Source organism: Oryctolagus cuniculus, chromosome 8, assembly GCF_051225735.1.
Source record: "Oryctolagus cuniculus isolate XC-2025 breed Fujian yellow rabbit chromosome 8, ASM5122573v1, whole genome shotgun sequence".
NCBI classification, from domain to species: Eukaryota; Metazoa; Chordata; class Mammalia; order Lagomorpha; family Leporidae; genus Oryctolagus; species Oryctolagus cuniculus.
In genome coordinates, this window is record NC_142874.1 from 12,354,037 (window position 1) to 12,375,921 (window position 21,885).

At 46.8% G+C, this 21,885-nt stretch overlaps 1 protein-coding gene and 1 long non-coding RNA gene across 8 annotated transcripts in view; one reads left to right on the top strand and one right to left on the bottom strand.

Annotated features, from left to right (window-relative positions):
• The window catches only part of TMEM192 (transmembrane protein 192), a 34,526-nt gene extending 18,017 nt beyond the window's left edge, over positions 1-16,509 (bottom strand). For 4 of the 6 annotated variants that reach the window (XM_017350134.4, XM_002720555.6, XM_089301890.1 and 1 more), the window contains exons 1-3: positions 16,366-16,509; positions 8,534-8,680; positions 1,619-1,883 (exon numbers count right to left, since the gene is read on the bottom strand). In XM_017350134.4, coding sequence (XP_017205623.1) covers positions 1,619-1,883; positions 8,534-8,680; positions 16,366-16,392 — 439 coding nt within the window. In that variant the 5' untranslated portion in view covers positions 16,393-16,509. Of the gene's footprint in view, positions 1-1,193; positions 1,429-1,618; positions 1,884-8,533; positions 8,681-16,365 lie in introns of those variants that run through there. The other 2 variants (XM_089301892.1, XM_017350135.4) reach the window with 2 other exon arrangements.
• An 80-nt stretch (positions 16,510-16,589) lies between these two features.
• Positions 16,590-20,368, top strand: LOC127487136 (uncharacterized). 2 transcript variants are annotated; one of them, XR_007913672.3, is made up of 2 exons: positions 16,590-16,727; positions 20,045-20,368. It is a non-coding gene; the product is annotated as an uncharacterized LOC127487136 (long non-coding RNA). The 2 variants fall into 2 exon arrangements; XR_016211573.1 differs by having other exon boundaries at positions 16,595-16,727; positions 20,069-20,368.
• Positions 20,369-21,885: the final 1,517 nt, after the last annotated feature.

Here is a 21,885-nt window from a genome sequence, read left to right on the forward strand (position 1 = left end):
ATTCCTACTCTGGATTCAAATTTTCAACGATGCATTCTGAACTCAAATTGAGGAGGATCTTCTAAAAAGGTGGAAAATTTGATACTACATCAAAAATCCCCAAAAAAGTTCAAATTAATCCATTAAACCTTTACAATGTCTGCAACAAGGGTGAGTTCTCAGGTAGCTGGCAGGAAGCCACATGGGACACCCACATCCCACAGCAGGACGCCTGGGTCAGAATCCCTGCTCCACTCCGTTTCAGCTCCCTGCTGATGTGCACTGGGAGCCAGCAGGTGATGGCTCAAGCAGCTCCGTGCCATTCACGTGGGAGCCCTGGACTGAGTTCCCAGCTGCAGGCTTTGGCCTGGCCGGCCTGGCAACTTCAAGCATTTAGGAATGACCCAGTGGACAGGAGGCCTCTGTCTGTCTCCCCACCTTTCAAATGAATAAAAGCAAACAGAATTTATAAGAATAAAATACAATGTCTGCAACAACAAAGAAAAGGAACACTAATGTATTCTAAATCCTCTAGAAGCCTTCTGATTTTGCCTCCATAAATAAAGATCTGTGCATTTTCCCAAGTTTCCATTTTGAAAAATGCATCTCATTACATAACAGTGTCTGCTTCCGAGACTTTCACCATCACCATCTCCTACTGGGAAAAAGCAGTGAGCTTTCAGTAAGAAAAAAACAACATAGCCCTCACCCTCAGAAATATGAAAAAACCTGATGATATCCAAAAAGGAGGAAATTTTATATTTCAAACAGGGTTGCATGTATACCATGTTGAGAACAAATCCAGATTTCAAGTGAAAATTAAGACTGCTTATAAAAAACAAAAAACTTCAAGACATTAAGGTGATCCAAATTTTAATAGCCACAACACAAGTTACCTCAGAAAAATAGGAGGATGTATTTGACTACAAAATGAAACCTCGGGGCTGGCACTGCAGCGTGGCAGATTAAGCAATTGTCCGTCACACCAGCATCCCACGAGTTCCAGTTCAAGTCCCAACTGCTCCCCTTCCAATCCAGCTCCCTACTAATGTGCCGGGGAAAGCAGTGGAAGATTACCCAACTGCTTGGATCCCTGCCACCCATCTGGGAAACCTGGATGGTTTTCCTGGCTCCTGGCTCCTGGCTTTGGCCTGGCCCAGTCCCAGCCATTATGGCCATTTGAGGAGTGAACCCGTGGATAGAAGATATTTATCTTTTTTAAATATTTATTTATTTATTTGAAAATCAGAGTTACACAGAGAGAGGAGAGGCAGAGAGAGAGAGAGAGGGGTCTTCCATCCGCTGGTTCACTCTGATTGGCCGCAACAGCCAGAGTTTTGTGCCGATCCGAAGCCAGGAGCCAGGAGCTTCTTCTGGGTCTCCCACGTGGGTGCAGGGGCCCAAGCACTTGGGCCATCTTCTACTGCTTTCCCAGGCCACAGCAGAGAGCTGGATCAGAAGTGAAGCAGCCGAGACTTGAACCAGCTCCCATATGGAATGCCAGCACTGGAGGCGGTGGCCCTACCTACTATGCCACAGTGCCAGCCCCCCAAAATATAATTTTTTTTTTAAAAGAAAAATTGATTTCTGCCTCCTACACCAACAACCCGCAGAGAGGCTGAGAGGCAGCAGGGCTTACCAGTCGAGTGTATCATGAGCGCGAGGCTTTTCAGACGCCTGGTGGAGCGGTAGATCAGGCTGTAACCCCGGCTTCTCACTTTCCGGTGGTGGTACTGGATGTACCGTTCGAGAAGGAGATGCAGAATCCACAGGATGACTTTCCCCAGGATGATGACTGTCTGCACTTTCAGCGGGTTGGTGTAGTTTCCTGGGCACTTGTCCTCATTTGGATTAGGGTAGGAGCAAAGCACACCTGTTAAAAAGGCTAAAACAACAAACACCACCTGGAGGACAGGAAAGCGGCAGGGTTAATGTTCAATACTTGGGATCAGGACGCGATCACCATCACCCCAGCTCATACTTTCACTGTCCTCTTTTGTGGATATTTTAATCACATTTTAAACATTTTTACAAACTTTAAAAACAGATTTTACAAATTTGCAGAAAATCTGGAAAACAAACAAAATCACAAATGAGAAGATAAAAACTACCCCAATCCTACCTCGCAGACCACTTAATGTCAAAGGCAGTTTCCTTTCCACCTGTCTTCAATTAAAAAGAACTTTTAGGGGCCCGTGCCGTGGCGTAGTAGGCTAAGCCTCCGCCTGCAGCACCAGCAGCCCATATAGGCGCTGGTCCCAGTGCATTCTGTTTACTTCATCACAATGAAACCCACATTGAAAACCTACTACAGAGGGCAGGCGCTGTGGTGTAGTAAGGTAATCCTTCGCCTGCGAGGCTGGCACACCACATAGGTGCTCGTTTGTGTCCTGGCTGCTCCTCCTCTGATCCAGCTCTCTGCTGGCAGCCCGGGAAGACAGTGGAAGATGGCCCAAGTGCTTGGGCGCCCAGGTGGGAGACCTAAAAGAAGCTCCTGGATCCTGGCTTTGGCTGGCCCAGCTGCAACAGTTGCAGCCATTTAGGAAGTGAACCAGCCAACAGAAGACCTCTCTCTCTCTCAACTGATTCTCAAATAAAAAAAAAAAAACATCTTTTTTTAAAAAAAGGTTAATTTAGCATCTCAAAAGTAAATAATAAATATCATGGCTTAAAAGAGTTTATTTCTAAATGGTATTGGCATAAAAACAGACACATAGACCAATGAAACAGAAGAGAATTGAGAAATAAATTCATATAATTACAGATAATTTAAAAAAAATTTATTTATTTATTTATTTGAAAGCCAAGAGTTATAGAGAGAGGGAGAGACACAGAGAGATCTTCCATCTACTGGTTCACTCCACAGATGGCTGCAACAGCCAAGGAAGGGCCAGGCCAAAGCCAGGACTCAGGATCCAGGATCCAGGAGCCTCCTCCAGGTCCCCCATGTGGATATGAGGGGCCCTAGCACTTGGGCCATCCTCTGCTGCTTTTCCCAGGCCATCAGCAAGGAGCTGGATTTGAATTGGAGCAGCCAGGGCTCAAGCCAGCATCTATATATGGGATGCTGGCATTGTAGGGCAGCGGCTTCACCCACTGTACCACAAGGCCAGCCCATACAGCCAACTGGATTTTGACAAAGGCAGCTATTACATAAATTGGAGAAAGGAAAATCTCTTCAACAAGTGCTACTTGGAAAGCTGGGTACCCACAAACAGAAGAAAGAAAATGATCCCAACCTCTGACCGCATACCAAACTCAAGTCAAATGGATCAAAGACCCAAATGTAAGGACTAAAACTATGAAACTACCAGAAAAAAACACAAATAAACACTTTCCAGATATCAGTATAGGCAATGTTGTTTTTGGGTAAGATCCCAAAAGCACAGGCAACAAAAGTAAAACTAGACAAATGGGGTTTTATCACACTAAGATTCTTCTGTACAGCAAAAGAATCAATAGAGGAAAGAAACAAACTATAGATTGTGAGAAAATATTTGCAAACCATGTAACTGACAGAGATTCATTTCCAGAATATTTACATATATATATACACACACACACAGACACAAACAAAAGCAAAAAAAAAAAAACGGCAAAACAAATAATCTTATTACAAAATGAGCAAATGACCCACATACAAATGGCCAATAAGTGTGTGAAAAAATGCTCAACATTACTAATCATCAGTGAAATGCAAATCAAAAACCACAGTGAGATGTCATTCCACCCCAATGAGAACGGCTATAACAGAAACGACAAAAAATTCACAAACACTGGCAAGGGCGTAGAGAAAGGGGAACTTTCATACACCGTTGGTGGCAATGTAAATTAGTACAGCCATTATGAAAAACAGGGTGGAAGTTCCTCAAAACACTGAAAACAGATCTACCATATGACCAGCTATCCCACTTCTGGGAAAACTGCTGTGTTACTCACAACAGCCAATATAATGACCCAACTTACATGCCCAAAAACAGAGGAATGGATAAGGAAATATATGTATATATATAAAATACATAGTATATTTATAATATATGTATTATGTATATATATATAAATTACCACATGTTCTTACTTACATGTGGAAGCTGAACAGATCTCACAGAAGTAATGAATAGAATAGTAGTTAGCAGAGACTAGTTTGAGGGTGGGGAGGCAGGGGTGGAGAGAGGACAGGTCATGGGTACATGGGTACAGCTGGATAGGAGGAATAACTTCTAACATTCTACATCCTACTACTGTAGGAGAACTATCATTGACAGGGATCAGCTGAGTATTTTCAAATAGCTAGTATTTTAATCATTCTCTACACGAAAGAAATGGCATATGTGGATATGCCAGTTAGCCTGATCTGATAACCATACATTAAAAACATGTTTTGAAATGCTACACTGTACTCATAAATACTACAATTACTATGAAAGGATTTCAGAAAATGGAATTAAAAGATAAATTTATTTTGGTGTAAAAAAAAAACCCTGAAATCTATGCATATGAAGGGTACTCACAAAATTTATGGTAATGTGTATATATTACAAAAATTTTACAAGGATTTCAATTATTTATATTAAATGTTTCACTTAATTCAATTTTCATGAATTTTTGATGTTCTCTCATGTGTTAAATAAACATATATATTAAAATTAAATTTTGGTCGGCGCCGCGGCTCACTAGGCTAATCCTCCGCCTAGCGGCGCCGGCACACCGGGTTCTAGTCCCGGTCGGGGCGCCGGATTCTGTCCCGGTTGCCCCTCTTCCAGGCCAGCCCTCTGCTGTGGCCAGGGAGTGCAGTGGAGGATGGCCCAGGTGCTTGGGCCCTGCACCCCATGGGAGACCAGGAAAAGCACCTGGCTCCTGGCTCCTGCCATCGGATCAGCGCGGTGCGCGGGCCGCAGCGCGCCGGCCGCGGCGGCCATTGGAGGGTGAACCAACGGCAAAGGAAGACCTTTTTCTCTGTCTCTCTCTCTCTCACTGTCCACTCTGCCTGTCAAAAAAAAAAAAATTTAAATTTTAAAAAATTTTAAAGAATTTTTAGGAGAACAGTATAACCAGTGATTAGATTGACAAAAATTTAAATGATTGTTGCCAACAGACACTCATATTTTGCTAAATGGATTGGGAATTATTTTTGGAAAATAATTTCTAAGTATATTGACCTAGAAATCCTTCTTTAAGGACGTTATTCCTCAAAAGTAAAGGCAGAGGAGCTAGGATCTATAGATATTATAGTCTTTGTATTCGAAACAATTTAAAACTTCTCAAGTATGCATCCATACACAGAAGAATGCTTCAATAAATGAAGACACATCTGGGCTGGTGTGCTGTAGCTGCTTAAGCTGCTGCTTGTGCTGCCAGCATCCCAAATTGGGGTGCTGGCTCCAGTCCTGGCTGCTCTGCTTCTGATCCACCTGGGAAGGAAGTGGAAGATGGCTCAAGTACGTGGGCTCCTGCCAGGAGATGAGGATGGAGTTCCTGCCTCCTGGATTCCACATGCCTCAGACCTGGCCATCGTAGCCATTTGTAGAGTAAACCTGTGGATGGAAGATCTATTTCTCCCTCCCTCTCTGTCACTCCACCTTTCAAATAAATAAATATCTTTTAAAATTAATTGAGACACATCCATACAAATTGCAAAATATTATGCAGCTATAAAGGAATTAACTAAATCTCTGTGCACTGGTTTGGAGAGACCTCTATGGTACATTAAGATGAAAAGAAACATTTAGAGCAGTGTTTCTCAGAGCCTGGTTTCAGACCAGGAGCACCAATATCACCTGAGACGCTGTTAGCAATGCACATTCTTGAACCTGCCCTCGCCAGCCTGAGCTAGAATCCCTGGGGGTACAGCCCAATCTGTGCTCTCACAAGCTTTCCAGAGGCAGTGTGACGCATGCTGAAGTGTGAAGTTTGGGGAAAAAAAAAAAAAAAAAAACCATTGTAGAGTAATAAGTACAGTATTACACAAATTTTTGGGAAAAAAATGAGGGGAAACCCTTAGACATGTGCTAATGTCTTTGAAATATTTATAGGAACTTAACAAAAGGCAGTGAAGGAAATGCAAGGAACTGACCTGACCCCATCATTAACTCGGGGAGAAGGGCCCAAGTAGAGAAAAGGGAGATTATGTTTCACCTGTACATACTTTGCTAATGCTCTATTTGGTTTTTTTAAAAGGCTTATTAATTTATTTGAAAGAGTTACAAGGACAAAGAAGGAGAGACATCTGCTGGTTCACTCCCCAAATGGCCATAATGGTTGGGCTGAAGCCAGGCGCCAGGAGCCAGGAGCTTCTTCCAGGCCTTCCCTATGGGTGCAGGGGCCCAAGCACTTGGGCCATCCTCTGCTGCTTTCCCAGGCCATTAACAGAGAGCTGGATTGGGAGTGGAGCAGCTGGGATTTGAAAGTATGCCCAAATGGAATGCCTGTTAATGCAGGTGGCAGCTTTATCCAGTATGCCATACGCTGGCCTGAAGTTTTTTTTAAAGTGATATGTGTGCATTTGTACATACACAATATGTTATGTAAAAAGGAAGAAGAGAAACAGGCCAACATCTAGGTACCACAAGGCCACCACTGCATGTGGCAGCACCGGGAAAGAAGTGCGTCAGCTGAGACCCAGGGATAAGGAAGCCTTGGCAAGAGCTGCCACGTCTATAGAAGCCCCACAAGGAGGACGACTCAGTTCTGAATTGCAGGATCTCACAGCGCGCCCCACTGAAGGGGGGCCCTGGCTGCAGGCCAACGTGGAAACACGCCCTGCGTGCAGCCCAAGCAGGCGTGCTGCCTCTGCAGACCGACAGGCACACAGGAAGCGGCTGAGCAGCTGCTGGGCCAGTCTGCTGACCTCAACCACCTGTTCACCCGACCCAGGAGCAGCAAGCGTTGCCCTGTTTGATCTGTCACAGTGCAGCACGGAATAACGATAAGCCCTAGTGCTTCTGATCGCAATAAATAAAACGCAGGAAGCCAATTAGACCTGGAATAGAGCTACCTCCAAGGAGGCCTACAATAAGACCTTTCACATAATGTGTTTTTAAAAGTCCCTAGGCATCTCTAATTTTAGCATCACAGGAACACGAGGCAACACTGCACCTATTGTTCTGCTGCAACTTGAGTTCTCCGTTTAACATTATTTCCTGAGTACAAGTAAACTGATAAATCACTTTGTCAACTTATGGAAACTCATCTACAGCACTTTGGTTTGTATGACTTTAAAAGGATACATGCACATGGTTAAAAAAATAGCACATGGCCGGCGCCACGGCTCAGTAGGCTAATCCTCCGCCTTGTGGCGCCGGCACACCGGGTTCTAGTCCCGGTTGGGGCGCCGGATTCTGCCCCGGTTGCCCCTCTTCCAGGCCAGCTCTCTGCTATGGCCAGGGAGTGCAGTGGAGGATGGCCCACGTGCTTGGGCCCTGCACCCCATGGGAGACCAGGAGAAGCACCTGGCTCCTGCCATCGGATCAGTGCGGTGCGCTGGCTGCGGTGGCCATTGGAGGGTGAACCAACGGCAAAGGAAGACCTTTCTCTCTGTCTCTCTCTCTCACTGTCCACTCTGCCTGTCAAAAAATAAATAAATAAATAAATAATAGCACAAAAAGTAAACAGTAAAATAAGAGGGTGCTTCAAAAAGTTCATGGAAAATAGGTATGTTTAGGGGTGGGCGTTATGGTGCAGCAGAGTAAGCCTCTGCCTGGAACTCCAGGATCCCATATTGGAGTGTCAGTTCGAGTCCTGGCTCCTCTGCTTCCGATCTAGCAGGCAGCAGATAACAGCTCAAGTACTTGGGTTCCTGCCACCCAGGTGGGAGATCCAGATGGAGTTCCTGGCACAGGCTCAACTGTTGAGGGAATGAACCAGTGGGTGGAAGATTTCTGTCTCTCTGTGTCACTCTTCCTTTCAAATAAATACAAAAGATAGGCTTCTTCTACTGCAAAAAAAAAAATTTAAAATCCACACATATACGGGGTCTTCAAATAGTCCATGAAAAAATTATGTACTGATTTCAAAGGTTTTTTTGCACCAAAATAAATTAATTTTTATGAACTTTTTAAAGTACTTTCATGTATTAATATCATTTCCACCAAGGTCCTCAGCTTCACCTTAGTGACAACCTACATTAACGAGGTCTATGAGTGCTTCTGGAATGTTCTGTCATATCCAGGAGTGCATGTACTCACCATCCCTCCCAAAGCCCTTTCAAAAACTGCAAATAGAAACATTCTGCACAAAATGGTAATTTCTCACTCAGTGTAATCATGAGCACTATTCCATATTCACACACACACACACACATCCCTGCTAGTTCTCTTAGCATTGTACAAACTGCCCTCTGACAGCAGGCAGTTTGCACTCTCTTGATAGGACAGACATTTCTATGATCAACAACATCCTTACACACGTGCAAATACATCTACGATAAATTCTTTAGAGACGTGAGTAAAAACGTGCACACGTCTTCAACGCTGGTAGCCTGATGCCCTCCTGAAGCACTTAAACATAGTTGAAGAACATCACATCTGGGTGGGCCCCTCTCTCCCAGCCAACTTACGTGGATGAACAAGAGAAGATGCGCTATGATGACTGTAGGGAGAGGATGGAACCTGGGTCTAAAATGGGCTTGCAGTGAGTGGTGCGGCAGGAGCTGGGCGTCCAGAAGTGGGTCGTCGTCCACACTCTGCATGATTTCCAAGGAACCCTGGGGTACAAAACACGGAAGGATCACAGAGCCACCACTTTCTGATTACACTGCCAAAACCAATCTGCTAAACTATAAAGCTTTTTAAAAATGGTTTTAATTTTAATTTTTAATTGGTTTTTAACAGTTCATGTGGGCTGGCGCCTCAGCTCACTAGGCTAACCCTCCGCCTGCGGTGCTGGCACACCGGGTTCTAGTCCCGGTCGGGGCGCCGGATTCTGTTCCGGTTGCCTCTCTTCCAGGCCAGCTCTCTGCTGTGGCCCAGGAGTGCAGTGGAGGATGGCCCAAGTGCTTGGGCCCTGCACCCCATGGGAGACCAGGACAAGCACCTGGCTCCTGCCATTGGATCAGCGCTGTGCGCCGGCCGCAGCGCGCTGACCATGGCGGCCATTGGAGGGTGAACCAACAGCGAAAGGAAGACCTTTCTCTCTGTCTCTCTCTCTCACCGTCCACTCTGCCTGTCAAAAAAAAAAAAAAAAGTTCATGTGATTTGTAGATACAATTCTAAGAACATAATGATATTCCTTTCCTCCCTTCATTTAAAACTAAAAAGTTAGATGCAGAAGAACCCTAATCCCTACCTAAAGCCAATTAAAAAAAAAAAAACCCTCCTTATATAAATACTATATCAAACTGGGTGAAAACAAGAAGAGTGAAAAATCTGTAAAATAAATTTTAATTCAATTATTTCTACATCTCACAAAGAAGGTAATACAAAAGGAGATTTAGGCAAATCATTCCCTTCAAGCTCCCAAAACTTAGATATTGATTTATTTAACATTATTCATAGCACTGAAGTCATTGCATATGATTTAATTTTTTTCAAATAAACTTTTAAAATTATTTCTTTGGGAGGGAGGGAAAGAGAGAGCGAGCAAGAGAGGCATAAAGAGAGATACAGCTCTGTTTCCCCCAAATGTCTGCAAAGGCCAGGACCGGACAAGGCCAAAGCTGGAGCCAGGAGCTCACATCAGTTCTCCCACACGGTGATGCAGCCATCACTGATGCCTCCCAGCATCTGCACCAGCAGGCAGCTGGAGTCGGGACCAGGGCTGGGGTCTGACCCCAGATACCCTGACATGGCAGGAGGGTACCCTAACTAGCATGTGAAGTGCTACGCCAAATTCCTGCTCCATAAATAAACTGTATTGAATATATTTAGAGTACACAACAAGATGTTTGGGGATATGTATACAAGGACATTTCCAAAAGCTCACGGAAAAACACAACTGGAAGGTAAGCTCATGTTGGTACCAAAATTTTCTTTGAAATCCGTGCATAGTTTTTTCATATGTGTTTTTCCTATGTGTTTTTCATGAACTTTTTAAAAAAGTTTACTTATTTTTATTTATTTGAAAGGTATAGCAAGAGAGAGGGGTAGAGACATCAATCTTCCATCCACTGGTTCACCTCCCAAATACCTGTGATAACTCCACCTCTTTACTACAGTACAGCAGGTTAACATATCCATCATATCATTTCTTTTTTTAAAGATTTATTTATTTACTTGAAAGGCAGAGCTATAGAGAGACAGAGGCAGAGACAGAGAGAGAGGTCTTCCATCTGCTGGTTCACTTCCCAAATGGCTGAAACGGCCAGAGCTGAGCCAATCTGAAGCCAGGAGCCAGGAGCTTCTTCCAGGTCTCCCACGTGGGTGCAGGGGCCCGAGGGCTTGGGCCATCCTCCACTGCTTTTCCAGGCCATAGCAGAGACCTGCATATCCATCATTCCACTTAGCGACTTTGCTTTTTTATGGAAAAAGCAGCTAAGATTTACTCATTTAACATGTACATATACAGTGCAATTGTATACCTATAGTCTTCATGTTGTACATCACATCTGTAGCCACGTCCACGCTATAGATCTGCATTTATTTATTTCAAAGACAGATAGAGATAGAGAGGGAGAGAGACAGAGACAGATCTCCCTTCATCTGGTTCACAATCCAAATGCTGTAATAGCCAGGGCTGGATCGGGTCAAAGCCAGAAGCCAGATACTCAAGCCGGGCCTCCCACATGGGTAGTAGGGATCCAGCTACTTGAACCATGGACTGCTGCCTCTCAAGGTTTGAATTAACGGGAAGCTGGAATGAAGAGTGGAGCTAGCACTTGAACCCAGGCACTCCAATATGTGATGCAGGCTTCCCAAGCCACACAGGGATACCCAATGCCTGCCTCCTATTTGCTACTTTGTGTCCTCTGACCCACATCTCCCACTACCTAACCTCCACCCCACCACTGGTACAATTAAGCTGTCTCTGGTGTTACACAATATTTTGCAAAGCTGATGGAAGCTTTATTAAGGTTGTTTTAAAAAAAAACAACAACTTTTACTCGTGCTAGAAATACATTTTATAAAGGGAACAGAACCCTTCTCGGCCTTTTAGGGAACAGAGTGCCCTGATGGACCCTCGAGGGGACTTCAGTTTGCAGCCATCGGATAACCACATCTCCTGCTGCAGGCCCAGGTCTGGGGTGGGCGCCTCGATTTCCAATCTCGAGCTGCTCTGCAGCTTTCTCTTTTGTTTCCCTGTTCCTCCGTTCTGGCCATGCTGCAATTCTTTACTCATCGCCCAGACAGCTTCCTGTTTAGTTTGCATAACTCACGGTACAAATCTGCTTATTTCTGTTGTCGGTATTCCTCTACCCTGGTATCAGCAGATGTCTAAGCCCAGGCAGCTCTTCCCCTAGCTGATGTCTGTGCCTCCCACCCTGCCCAGATGGGGTGACTGACTCCAGGTAGCTTTCTGGAAAACCAGATCTGGTCACGCCACCTCCCATGGCTCCCAGAGCTCATCTCTTCTGTCTCAAGTCCTGTGATGGTCTCTCTGTTGATCTGTCTTCCCCACTAGACCACCAACTCCCTACCTTGTCTGTACCATCCTAGAGCCCGACAGGGTCTCACACTGTCACTTGGCAAACATGCCGTGGACGAATGAAGGAATGCCCCAACCCTGTCTTTACAAAGTTCCCTAATCCAGTTGCAGACATCATCCAAGAGCTCTATGAATCGGAAAAGGTTATCAGGAGCTGCAGGACAAACTCTGACCAGAGGCAGCGAAGGCAGATTTCTAAGACAACCTGCCGGGTGCAAATACTTAGTGAGGTGGCCTGCGGCTTCAGAGCAAGTTACTTGCTTCCCTGTGCCTCAGCTTTCTCAACTGAAAAAAGGAGACTAATAATAGCATCTGCTTCGCAGCTTCGCTGGGAAGATTAAAGGAGTTAGTTACCCCACATCAAAGTGCCTGACGGAGTGAGCAACCTCTTTTAATTCTACCGTTTCCCTTGCTTCCCAAGTTAACGACTTCCAAAGCTGCCCTCTGCTCTGTATTCCCAGCATTTTCCAAGGCCTCTGCGAGCGCCTCCTCGTGTTCTGGCCTTGGGGCCCTCTCAGTGCTGAGATGAACATTCACGTCTCTCTCCTCCACCTCTTCTCTCCATCACCTCTACTCATCGTTCCCCACTTGGCAAATGCTTCTGTTACAGCAAAAAACGGTCACCTCCTGTGATGCCTGCTTAGCTTCCTGCGGTCCTGTTCTACTGCCCCGTTTTCATCTCTACAGGTTTAAGCTGAGTCTACTTCATATCTACCATGTCTCTACATTTTTGATCACTTTGACAACAGATATAATATTTTGTACTGGCCTTGCTTGCTTTTTTTTTTTTTTTTTTTTTTTTTTTTGACAGGCAGAGTGGACAGTGAGAGAGAGAGACAAAGAGAAAGGTCTTCCTTTGCCGTTGGTTCACCCTCCAATGGCTGCCGCGGCCAGTGCGCTGCGGCTGGCGCACCACGCTGATCCAATGGCAGGAGCCAGGTGCTTCTCCTGGTCTCCCATGGGGTGCAGGGCCCAAGGACTTGGGCCATCCTCCACTGCACTCCCTGGCCACAGCAGAGAGCTGGCCTGGAAGAGGGGCAACCGGAACAGAATCCGGTGCCCGGACCGGGACTAGAACCCGGGGTGCCGGTGCCGCAAGGCGGAGGATTAGCCTATTGAGCCGCGGCACCAGCCGCTATTTCTTACATATATCAATTCTGGTCAGTTTCAATGGACTTACTATAGGTCGGACTGTCCTGCCTCTTTGCATGCCTGGTTATTTCTGATCAGATGCCAAACACAGTAACGTTTACCTCTGTGAGGCTGAACACTTTTGTAGCTCTACATTTGCCCTGGGGGGCAGTTTAGTTACTTGGAAACAGTTTGATCTCTTGCCTTTCACGCAGCCAGGGTTAGTCCGGGGTTAATTATTGGCCACTGTTGAGGCGAGACCTTTGTGAGCACTCTGCCCAGAAGTCCTGTGAGTCTTGCGGCTCCCAGTCTGGCTGGGGGGTGAAGGCACTGTCCCTGGCCCTGCAGGAAGGACCGTTCTCTCTAATCGTCTTCCATGACTCTTCCAAGGCCTCCGGGAGTCTCCTCCTCCTCTCATCAGGACTCCTAACACCCGGGCTCGGTGCCCTCAGCTCTTCAGAGCTCTCCGCTCTCTGTCCTGAGAACTCTCCTCTCCTTGAGCTCCCAGACGCTCAGCTCCATCTTCTCAACTCGGAGGGTCTATCAGACTTTGCCTCCGTTCTCTCTTCCTCGTCACAGCTGACCAGCGTTCTCAAGGTGGGTGCAGCTCACATCACTTGCTTCTTATCTCTGAGGTCCCAGTTCCTCACTGCCTGATGCCAGTACCTCAAAAAGCGTGGGTCATCTGTTTTATCTGGTTTCTGGTGGTTTCTGGCACAAGGGTAGATCTGGTCCCTGGTCCCTGGTCCTTCACCTTGGATGGGAACAGAAGTACCCACTGCATCCTTGTACATCTCAATCACAACTTCAGTACTAAGCACTGGCTGGCACCTTTACCACCTGACACACTGCAGGAGTCCAGTATGCGTGCTGACTGAATAAAAGATTGCCCAACTTCTCGACTACTTGGGATCAGAGAAATTTAAACAAAGCCAACATTGAGATCTCAACTGCAGGACAGTAATCAACTTCTATGCACCAGCCACAACCTTCACCCATACAGGCTTCCTATAGTGCCCCATAAATCTTCCACTTTCTTTTATCTTTCTTAGAATTCAATTAATTGTTCACAGTCTAGTTCTCCACAAAAATCTGTCCTAAAGTATTTCTTTTCTCTGCTTTAAACTACTGTAAAACACAGTACTCATAATATTCGTTAGCAGTATTTCTTATGCTGCCTTGTATTGCTTTCTTCTTTATGTGTATATCTTGATTCTCCTGAAGCAGTTAGGACCTGTAATGATTGGATTGTGTATCAAATACTCACACACTGACTGTCCAGCAGCTCCAACAGGAAGTATGAAGCAGGACCATACTCCCAGGACCAATCATTCTGTGAACCCACTATGTGCAAGGGAAAGAGGAGGGGACAAGGATTCCTGAAATCAAATATTTCTTCATGGCCAGTATTAACAATTCCATTACCACCTGTAAAGGACATCTCTTGTTCCTGTCCACTGTGTACCTTTGCCTTAAGTCTTAGTGGGAACATCTTCAGGACTCTTCACCCTCTGCAGGCCCGGGGGTGGTCATGGAGCAAACAGCAGCTGGGTCAATCCAACTCTTTCTGGGCAGCAAAGTCTACGGTTGTTGCACATTTATTCTGCGGCAGGCCCTAAAAGAACTCCTGTAACTTAGACCCCTTGAGCTGACTATGGTTCATTTCAGAGACCCTGCTGGTCATTCACCCTATATCTTTCCAAATAAATCCCTGTCTTAAATTAGCCATAGGTGGTTTCACTGTTTGCAAACAATAAACCCTAACTAACCTACAGTCTTTCCATTTTCTCAATTGAAAATAAATAATTACCAAAAAGAGTGACTTAGAGCTAAAGAGATATAGTTACATAACTGTTGGTGAAACAATTGCTAGGTGAAATGGAGATTGGTAGGTCTGTACTCATCCTGAAACCGAAAGTCACAGACCCAAGATCTCTGGAGCAGCCAGCACCCAACCAAGATGCATTTAATGTGTTTTTCTAAGACTCATTTTCCTCTTAGATATCCAATTTTTCCATAAATTGTCAGTTCATTAATCTCATCCTGAAGAATTCATAAACAGGGGCAGGCACTGGGCACCACACTTAAAGTCACTGCTTAGGATACCCACATCCCATATTTTTAGAGTGCCTGTTTTCTCTGCTTCTGATTCAGTTTCCTGCTAGTGGGCCTGGAAACCACCCCTGTGGGAGAGCAGGATAAAGTTCTGGCTTCATCCTGGCCTAGACTTGGCTCTTGTGGCCATTTGGAGAGTTAACCAGGATATGGAAGATTCCCCCTCTCTCTCTCTCTCTCTCTCTCTCTCTCTTGCTGTGCCTTTCAAATAAATAAATAAATCTTAAAAAAAAAAAATCACATCCCTAGACGTTTACAAAAAGTGGTGGCCATTTAGCACTACGGTTAAGCAGCTGCTTGGGCACCTGCATCCCACACAGGAGTGCCTGGTTCCAGTCCTGGCTCCTAAGCTTCTGATTCAGTTTCCTGCAAATGCACATCCTAGGAGAGCAGGTGATGGCTCAGTACTTGCGGTCCTCCCACACGTGTGGGGGACCCAGCTGTGAGAGACCCAGCTCTGGGGTCCTGGCTTTGGCCTGGCCCATCCTTGGTTGCTATAAGCATTTGAAAAGTGAACCAGCAGTTGAAAGATCTTTCTCTGCCTCTCTCTCTCTGAATCTCTGCCTTTCAAATAAAAGTGAAAAATAACATTTTTTAAAAATTCACCAGGGATTCTGCTTTAACTACAAGTCTCCAATCTACTTTCAGGTTTTACCATTAGCTTTCTGTTTTCTCAGCTAGAAAAGAACTAAAATTTTTAGTCATATCATTAGGAATTGGTCTCTATTTTGTCAAGATGATTTAACTATGGTCACTATTTGTACTACAACCTAAGGTCTTGCAGCACTGGAACCAGGGTTCCCATGTCTTTCGCCTTTCCCAATGTGCTCCATTCAGTGAAAGGATCATAGCAATATTCCTATTTGTTTATTAACCCAAGCAAGCGCTTTAATGTACCTGCCATCTTTGCGTTCCGAAGAGAGCAAGCATTTCATTATGTGTAATGGGCAACCCAGTTAATAATTATAAACAGTCTTCGTATAAACTCAGGCAAGTAAGACTTCTGCAATTTTGCACTATACGCACAGGGATTTTACGTCCTCTGCCTTGGATCGAAGATTTGAGACCCTTCTCATGCTACCATGCTTACATAGAAAAACAGCACGTGACACTGTTTTCCTCCAATGGGGGTTTCCGGGCTATGACAGCGACAGGTCCAGGGCTGCCCACGGGACGCCGCGACCTGCCGCAGCCTGTTCAGGGGCCCTGCCGGCGGGGACCCGGGCCCCTCTGCGTGCCCAGGGGGACAGCGCGGCGCCCAGACACGCGCGGGGACGCAGGGCGCCCGGGCCAGACGCGCGTCACGTGAAGCGCGCAGTTCCGGGGCCACGGACGCGCGCCGCACGTGGGCTGCGCGCCAGCCTGGGGCGGCCGCCCCCCGAAGCCCACCCGGCCTCCCGCGGGAGAAGCCGGCAGCCTGCAGCACTCGGCCTCCAGGGCCGCCCGCAACCAGCCCCGCGCCCTGGGCCGCGCCGCACCCCCAGTCTCCGCCCCTCGCGCCCCAGCACAGGAAGAACGGGATTCCGGAGGCAGCGCCCACCACCTCCCCTTCCGCGCACTCACGTCCTCCGTCCGGGCCCCCGCTGCCATCTCCCGACGCCCGAGACCGGAGCCCGGGCCAGCCCGGCCTGCCCACCTGCGCCCGGCCGCCGCCGGCCCAGGACGAGTCTCCACCTTCAGGGACCGGCGGGCCCTCCCCGCGGACACGCCCCCTTCTCCGCCCGCCCCGCCCCTCAGGCCCGGGCCCCGCCTCCCCTCGCTCCCGATTGGCCGGGGCGGAAGGAGGGGCGGGCCTCGCCCAAGCCCCGGGCTCTGAGCGGCGCCCGGAGAGCGCGGGCTCCCGCTTCGCGCCGCCGCGTCTCTGTCAGCTCTCGGCCGCGCTCGGGCGTGCTTGCGTGGCTGGTCCGCCAGTTGAACCCTTTGCGGTAAGGTGTTTGCTCTGTGCTGAGGGAGACCCCGTGGTAAAATCCCACCCCACCCGGAGAGGGACGGAACAAACCTGATTTACCTGGCGTCTGAGTGGTTTAACTTCACCAGCGTCCTACACAGGGTCACACCACGATCGGTGTGCGGAATAGGCACCGTGGGAAACAAATTTTTGGATTTTTTTGCTCCTTTGTTAAAGGAATTAACAGAGAAGGCTGGGGAATTATCTGATAATACATTATAATTAAAATGTAGTCAGAAAAGGAAAGTGAAATTTTCTGTCAGTGCCACCCCTCCCCCCACAACCGGATGAATGCTTATTTGCATATGGCGTGTACTGGGGTCCTGTTTGCAAGGCTGGGGAAACATGAAAACACGTAAAACATTACGTGGTGAAACCACGCAAATGTCAGCAAAGGCAAGGACGGTGTCGGACTCCACGTGGTCCGAAGGTGTCTCAGTCCCGAGATTCTGTGAATTTTTTCTCAAGTTTCTAGATACGCATTTCCCCTCCATATTTGGAAAATTGTCAAGGCTATAGCAATGCTGAAATACTAGTACCCTGAAATCCGTGGATGTGCCCCTTATGTGAATTTATCAGTTGTTAATATCATACCAAAACTGCTGTGTGTGTGTGTAACTGAACCATGTAAACGTTGAGGACAATATGAAACGCTATACTCCGTTGCCTAAAAGTAAGGATAGTTCCTTCATCAAGACAATCATTACACACCTAAGAAAACTCATAATACTATGTTTACTACCATCATAGCATAGTATTATAATTGTATGTTTACTAACTACTCTAGGCCAATGTTTTTCAAACTGTCCCTGTAGCGATACTATCTCTTCCCATGATCACAGCTGAAAGTCCTCTAGCAAAAGACAGGTTAGCTAAAGGAAAGGATGACAAAAATTTTTTTAAAGATTTATTTATTTGAAAGGCAGAGATACAGAGAAAAGAGAGAAGGCAGGGAGAGAATCTTCCATCTACTGGTTCACTTCCCAAATGGGTCAAACTACTGGGGCTGGGCCAGGCCAAAGCCAGGAGCCAGGAGCTTCTTTTGGGTCTCCCATGTGGATGCAGGGGCCCAAATACTTGGGCTCCCCTCTGCTACTCTCCCGGGGCCATAGCAGAGAACAGGATCCCAAGTGGAGCAGCCAGGACTCGAACTGGCACCCATATGGGATGCCGGCACTGCAAGCGGAGGTTTAACTTGGTGCAACACAGCGCCAATCCCCCAAGCTTAACATTTCAATATAAGTTTTACAGGACACAGAAGCCTCCAGAAATGAGGAATCAAGCACACAGAGCAAAGGGTTCTAGAATGAACAGCCTGTAGAACTATTGGACAGAAGAGTATGATCTACTGGAAACAGACTGAGGAGGCAGCTGGGCCTGTCTGCTCTGATTCTTGGCCTCTCTGCAACATTCCTTCCTTCCCCGTGGGGGACAGAATCCTTTCTGGAGTGGGGATGTTATGACCAGCTAGGTCAGACAATTCCTTATGTCCAGCTCTTACACAGAAAGGGAGTTTTGCATTATGTATTCTGAGGTCTATGGCTGGATTTGGGGGAAAGTAGTTCTTTAATGCCTTGGGAGAGGAATTCTGGTTTCCATGCTTGCCTGGGGTGAGAATGAAGTGCCTAAGAAAGGCAGACAGGAGGCCGGCGCTGCAGCTCACTAGGCTAATCCTCCGCCTGTGGCGCCGGCACCCCAGGTTCCTTTTTTTTTTTTTTTTTTTTTTTTTTGACAGGCAGAGTGGACAGTGAGAGAGAGAGACAGAGAGAAAGGTCCTCCTTTGCCGTTGGTTCACCCTCCAATGGCCACCCGGCCAGCACGCTGTGGCCAGCATACCGTGCTGATCCGAAGCCAGGAGCCAGGTGCTTCTCCTGGTCTCCCATGTGGGTGCAGGACCCAAGCACTTGGCCATCCTCCACTGCACTCCCTGGCCATAGCAGAGAGCTGGCCTGGAAGAGGGGAAACCGGGACAGAATCCGGCACCCCGACGGGGACTAGAACCCGATGTGCCAGTGCCGCAAGGCGGAGGATTAGCCTAGTGAGCCGCGGCGCCAGCCAACCCCAGGTTCTAGTCCTGGTTGGGGCACCGGATTCTGTCCCGGTTGCCCCTCTTCCAGGCCAGCTCTCTGCTGTGGCCCAGGAAGGCAGTGGAGGATGGCCCAAGTGCTTGGGCCCTGCACCCGCATGGGAGACCAGGAGGAAGCTCCTGGCTTCAGATCAGCGCAGTACCTGCCGTAGCGGCAGTTTGGGGGGTGAACCAACGGAAAGAAGACCTTTCTCTCTATGTCTCTCTCTCTCTCTCTCTCTCTCTCTCTCTCTCTCTCTCTCTCTGTAATTCTACCTGTCAAATAAATAAATAAAATCTTTAAAAAAATGTTAAAATATTGTGTTAGTGACAGGTGTTTGGTGCCGTGGTTAAGCCATCACTTTCAAAGCCAGCATCCCACATTGGAGTGCCCAGGTTTAAGTTTTAGCTCTGCTCCCATTCCAGTCTTCTGCGTATATGCACCCTGGGAAGCAGTGGTGATAGCTCAAGTATTTAGGTCCCTGCCACCCAGGTGGGAGACCCAGATGAGTTCGCAGGTCCTGGCTTTGACCTGGCCCATCCCTGACTGTGGTGGTGTTTGGGAAGTGAAGAGCAGATGGGACATCTCACTCTCTTTGTCTCTTTGCCTTTCAAATAATGAAAGTCTTTAAAATATTATGTCATTCAAATAGCTCAGCACAGCACATGTTTTTTTCTAGAGATTGAAAAGTATCAAAATAAAGGAAGGTTGGAGGAAAAAGATGGTGAACTTTGTATGCTAAAGGGAGTGTTCTCACTTTCATAGTAATAATCTGTGTTTAGCCAGCATAAACCAGAAGGGGGCAGTGGTGTCAGGAAATAGAATTCTGAACTGGGCACGGCTTCATGGGATGGGAGAGGATGTGTGAGTTTGTCAGGCTAAGAGGTATGGTTCAGGAGGAGACCTTGACTTCCAGGATATAGAGTGAGGAGAAAAGGATGCCCTCTGGAAGGTCAGGGTGACTCTTTAGAAGGAAGAAGGGGAACATGAACCGTCTGGTCCTAGGAGGTTGTTTAGGCCTAGCCACACCAGAATAGATACTCTTTCATGTTTAGTTTATCCATGTCAAAAGTTAGAAATAAAGGGAAATCTGTAATTGTTACTGAGAGTCATTGATATGAATTCTCAGGAAATATAAGCAGAAACAACAGGTTAGGTGCATAAGTAGAGTTCTGTGGAACTTTGTCCCATATGCACCCTCCCTAAGAGTATTTTTATTTTTTTAAAGACTTTATTTCTTTGTGGCCAGTAGCAGGTAAAGCTGCCACCTGCAGTGCCAGCACCCCATATGGGTGCCGGTTCGAGACCCAGCTGTTCCACTTCCGATCCAGCTCTCTGCTATGACCTGGGAAAGCAGTGGAAGATGGCCCAAGTCCTTAGGCTCCTGCACCCACATGGGAGACCAGGAAGAAGCTCCTGGCTCTGGATCGGCGCAGCTCCAGCCGTCGCAGCCATCTGGGGAGTGAACCAGTGGATGGAAGACCTCTCTCTCTCTCTGCCTCTCCTTCTCTCTCTGTGTAACTGACTTTCAAATAAAATAAATAAAAGAGCACCGGCCCCAACCTCAGAGTATTTTTAAGGCACTTCAGGCACAGATGATATATATGGGGAATTAATACCTAGTCACCATCAGAGAGCATTAAAATCTTAGTTCATATAAAAAGATTTAAATAGACATAACTCTGTAAGGAAATTTTACATATGAAAGTGTCTCCCAGGCTGATGTTGTAGCATCCCATATGGGTGCTGGTTTGTGTCCCAGCTGCTCCACTTATGATCCAGCTCTCTGCTGTGGCCTGGGAAAGCAGAAGATGGCTCAAGTGCTTGGGCCCCTGCACCCACGTGGGAGACCCAGATGAAGCTTCTGGGTCCTGGCTTTGGCTTGATTTAGCCCTACCTGTTGTGGCCACTGTGGAGTGAACTAGCAGATGGAAGATCTCTCTCTCTCTCTCTCTTTCTGTCTCTGTAACTCTGACTTTCAAATAAATAAATAAATAAATCTTTTTTTAAAAAAAGTGTATCCTACTTCATTTTTTCATGAATGACGCCTTGTGAAGATTCCTCATTTGTTTAACTCGGAGAGATGCAGACCTGAGGGTGGACTGGTGACTGTCGAGGCCTAAGTCAGCCAGGAAACTGTTGTGTGCTGTGAAGACGCCCTACAGTCACTTCCCCAGCGAACATGACTTCTCATCACGCTCTGGGACCCAGGAACTCTACCTTAGGAAGGAGTAAGCTTTTCAGGAAAAGTAATTCACAACTCCATTATTTACCTCTCGATGCAAACAAACAACACTGAGCATGAGAATGTGAATAACCAAGACTGTGGCTATCACCAGGTATTCCTCGGGATTTTTTATGTGATTAACAATTACACATAAAGCTGTCTTGCTGAAATCTTGACTCAAAGTACATATCCACCCTGTAAGAGAAGCAGAAAACCTGCAACCAAACAGAAGCTTGGGAAGCAGCCAGTTCAGACTGCTTCTAAATCCCATATAGGCGCCGGTTCGAGACCCGGCTGCTCCACTTCCTATCCAGCTGAATAACATTTAACTTTGATTTTCCAGAGTTGGATTATTTCAGTTAACGGTAAGAAAAGAAGTAGAGAATCTGTATTTCTTTTTTCTAAAATCTTATTTTTTTAAAAATTTTTAAATATTTATTTGAAAGTCAGAGTTATAGAGAGACAGTGGGGAAACAGAGAGAGGGAGGGAGGGAGAGGGAGAGGGAATCTTCCAGCCACTAATTCATTCCCTTAAATGTCCACAACAGCCAAGGCTGGGCCAGGCCAATGCCAGGAGCCTGGAACTCCATCTAGGTCTTCACGTGGGTTTCAGGGGCCAAGCACTTAGATCATCTTCTACTGCTGTCCCAAGAGCATGACTAGGGAGCTGAATCAGAAGTGGAGCAGCCGGGACTCAAGCAGGTGATCACATGGGATGCTGGCATCATAGGTGGTGGCTTACCAACTGCCCCACAAAGCTGGCCCTGTCAATTCCTTTTTAGGTCTGTGGTGCACCTGAAGTGTAAGATACTAAGCAAAATATTTTACCTCACATTTTGGCA